Source organism: Trypanosoma grayi (genome assembly GCF_000691245.1).
Source record: "Trypanosoma grayi strain ANR4 Tgr_429_V1, whole genome shotgun sequence".
Classification (NCBI taxonomy): Eukaryota; Euglenozoa; class Kinetoplastea; order Trypanosomatida; family Trypanosomatidae; genus Trypanosoma; species Trypanosoma grayi.
Window position 1 is genome coordinate 7,994 of NW_008826048.1, and position 2,526 is coordinate 10,519.

Genomic DNA, 2,526 nt, shown 5'->3' on the forward strand with positions numbered 1-2,526 from the left:
AAAAAAAAAAAAAAACAACAACAAAGAAAACAACGAGAAACGCCACGAGTGGCGTAGCGAGAAGGAAAAGAAAAAAAGAAGAATCGAGATTAGAAAAAGAATTACACACAGACACACCCACAAACAGATAGAGAGAGAGAAGTACATTTCACATACGCACACAGGTGAGGCGAAATGCAGTTCCAGTACGCGGAGAGTGGCAATGTGGCGGCGCTGCGGACGTGGCTGCATCAGCACCCAGAGCGTGTCAATATCCCCAGCGCCGGCTCCCAGTACACGTTGCTGTACACCGCCGTGTGCAGCGGCCAGCTCGCGATGGTGCGGATGCTCATGGGCGAGTTCAAGGCAGACCCAGGCATCCCATGCGGGGGCATCGGCAACACGCCTGTGCACGCAGCCGCACTGGCTGGCGACGTTGATATGTTGTCGTACCTCCTCGCGTGTGGTGCGCCGCTGCGGCCCAACGCGTTCTCGGAGTACCCGATCGACATGGCGAAGATGCCGGCGCGTGGGAAGACGACGCAGCAGGAGTGCGTCAAGATGCTGCTCGCCTACGAACAGCGGCACCAGAAGAGGGAGGAGGAGGAGGAGGAGAAGGGAGCAATGGGGCAGGCGGCGGATGCCCCCCGGCGGCCGCCGCCGCCGTCGCCACCACTCGTCGCGCTGCGCAACGCGATTCATAACCTGCGCGTCGACAGCGATGAGGAGGAGGAGAAGGAGCGAGGCGGCGGGCAGCGGGAGTCGCCAATGCCACCATCGACACCCCCACTACAGCACTCTCTCGGTGGCGTCCCCATGGGCTCTGCTGAGAACGGCTGTCGGAGCAATGGCGCGGGGAATCGTCACACTGTCATGCCTCGGAACGAGTGCAATATCACGACGCAGTCTGTTCTGCCGTTGGATCTTCACACGTTCCGTCGCGTCTACGGCAATGGCTTCGAATTCGCGGAGAGCACACACACTTACAGCGTGCGTGGGCTGCTGCCCTACACGTTCAAAGGCGTTGTCTACTACACCCCGGTGATCCTCATCGTGAGAAAGCCGTTGGAGGCGAAACAACAGCAGCAGCCACCGCAACAGTATCAAAGCAGCAGTTGCAGAAGCGCTATCGCCAACGGCTCTCCACGATACCGTGCGCTCATTGACCGCAAGAGACTCAACAGCCTATTCATTAGCCGTCGCGCCACATACATAGATCCCTGCACAGCTGCCATTTTGCCGAGTGAGGTGGATGTGTATTATCGGAGCCTGCTGGAGTTCGTGCAGCACGTAGTTATCGCGAACTTTGAGCGTGTGCCTCCGCTGACACATATGGGGGATACGAATCGCGCGGTGGAGGAGAATGCTCCGCTCTTCCGGCTCTACCCGAACGAGCGTGAACTGCAGCTGCGCATCCTGCGGGAACTCTCCACCTTCTGTGACAACGCCTTCACGTACAATAGGGCATCGCGGGCGGTGTGTGGGTTTCTCCCGCTCTTTGGTACGTCCTCGCAGGCTGCAGCGGATGGCATGGGTGTTTCACGTGGCAGCAAGAACACCGCTGACGCCGCGGCGCGAGTCGGCTCCCAGGACGCTATCGTAGTAACAACGGAACTGCTCATGAAGCTGCCCCTGCGCTTGCAGTTCTCTGAGAAGGGCAATTTTAGGGAGCCGCCAGTTGTTTACTTCGTCAATGCGACGAACAAGACCCCTGAGGAGCGGCTCAACCACGCGTTTCTCTCAAAACTCATCGTTGACGGCGCCACCGGCGAGATGCACCGCGGCGCCCTCGCCGCACTTGACAGCTGGAAGGAGCACGGCTCGCTCCTCGAAGTTTTGTCGGAGCTGCAGAAGGTTGTGACGTCGCTGCTCCTGCAGTACTGCAGAGTAGCTGACTTAAAGCCACCGCTGATGCATAATGCTGCGTCTGGTGCTCTCATGCGAAGACCCCATTCCTGTCCTCCTCCTCACCCTGCCACTGCTGCACAAAGCGGGCAGTGGAGTGGCTCGCGGACCAGCACGACTGGGAGCGATTGTGACGCGGATTGGCTTCTCGTCGTGCACTCAGCGGCGGGAAGCGATGCCTCATCCAAAGGCGCATTTTCAGCGGCACCAAAGCCCAATTCAGATGAGAAGAACATTGGGGCTAAATGCGTCATTTGCCTAGAGGCAGAAAAAAATATCCTGCTGCTGCCCTGCCGTCACCTTGTGCTGTGTCGCGAGTGCAGTCTGCGCTACAAGGACCGCCTCGGGGATGGGATGCTGTGCCCCACCTGCCGCACGCCGATCACACAGCTCATTGAGATATATGTGTAGACGCTGATTGTGGATTCATGACTACTTCGGCTCTTTTTGGGTTTGCGCTTCGTTTTGGCTCTTGTGTCTTTCCCTTTGCCCCCCTTCTCTCTTTCTGTGTCTGTGTGTGTGTGTGTGTGTGTGACACCGTCGTCTATGAGCGGTGCGTAACTTGGAGTTTGTTTTTGTTTCATCTGTTATGCCGCTCCACTGCACGTCGCCTCGTTTTTTTTTGTTTTTTTTTTTTTTTTT

The 2,526-nt window shown here is 57.4% G+C and overlaps 1 protein-coding gene across 1 annotated transcript; it reads left to right on the forward strand.

Annotated features, from left to right (window-relative positions):
• Positions 1-174: 174 nt before the first annotated feature.
• On the forward strand, positions 175-2,295 carry DQ04_04291020 (hypothetical protein; the record flags this gene model as incomplete). The annotated part of the gene is made up of 1 exon (XM_009313473.1): positions 175-2,295. One exon carries the CDS (start codon positions 175-177, stop codon positions 2,293-2,295), a length of 2,121 nt encoding a protein of 706 aa, XP_009311748.1.
• Positions 2,296-2,526: the final 231 nt, after the last annotated feature.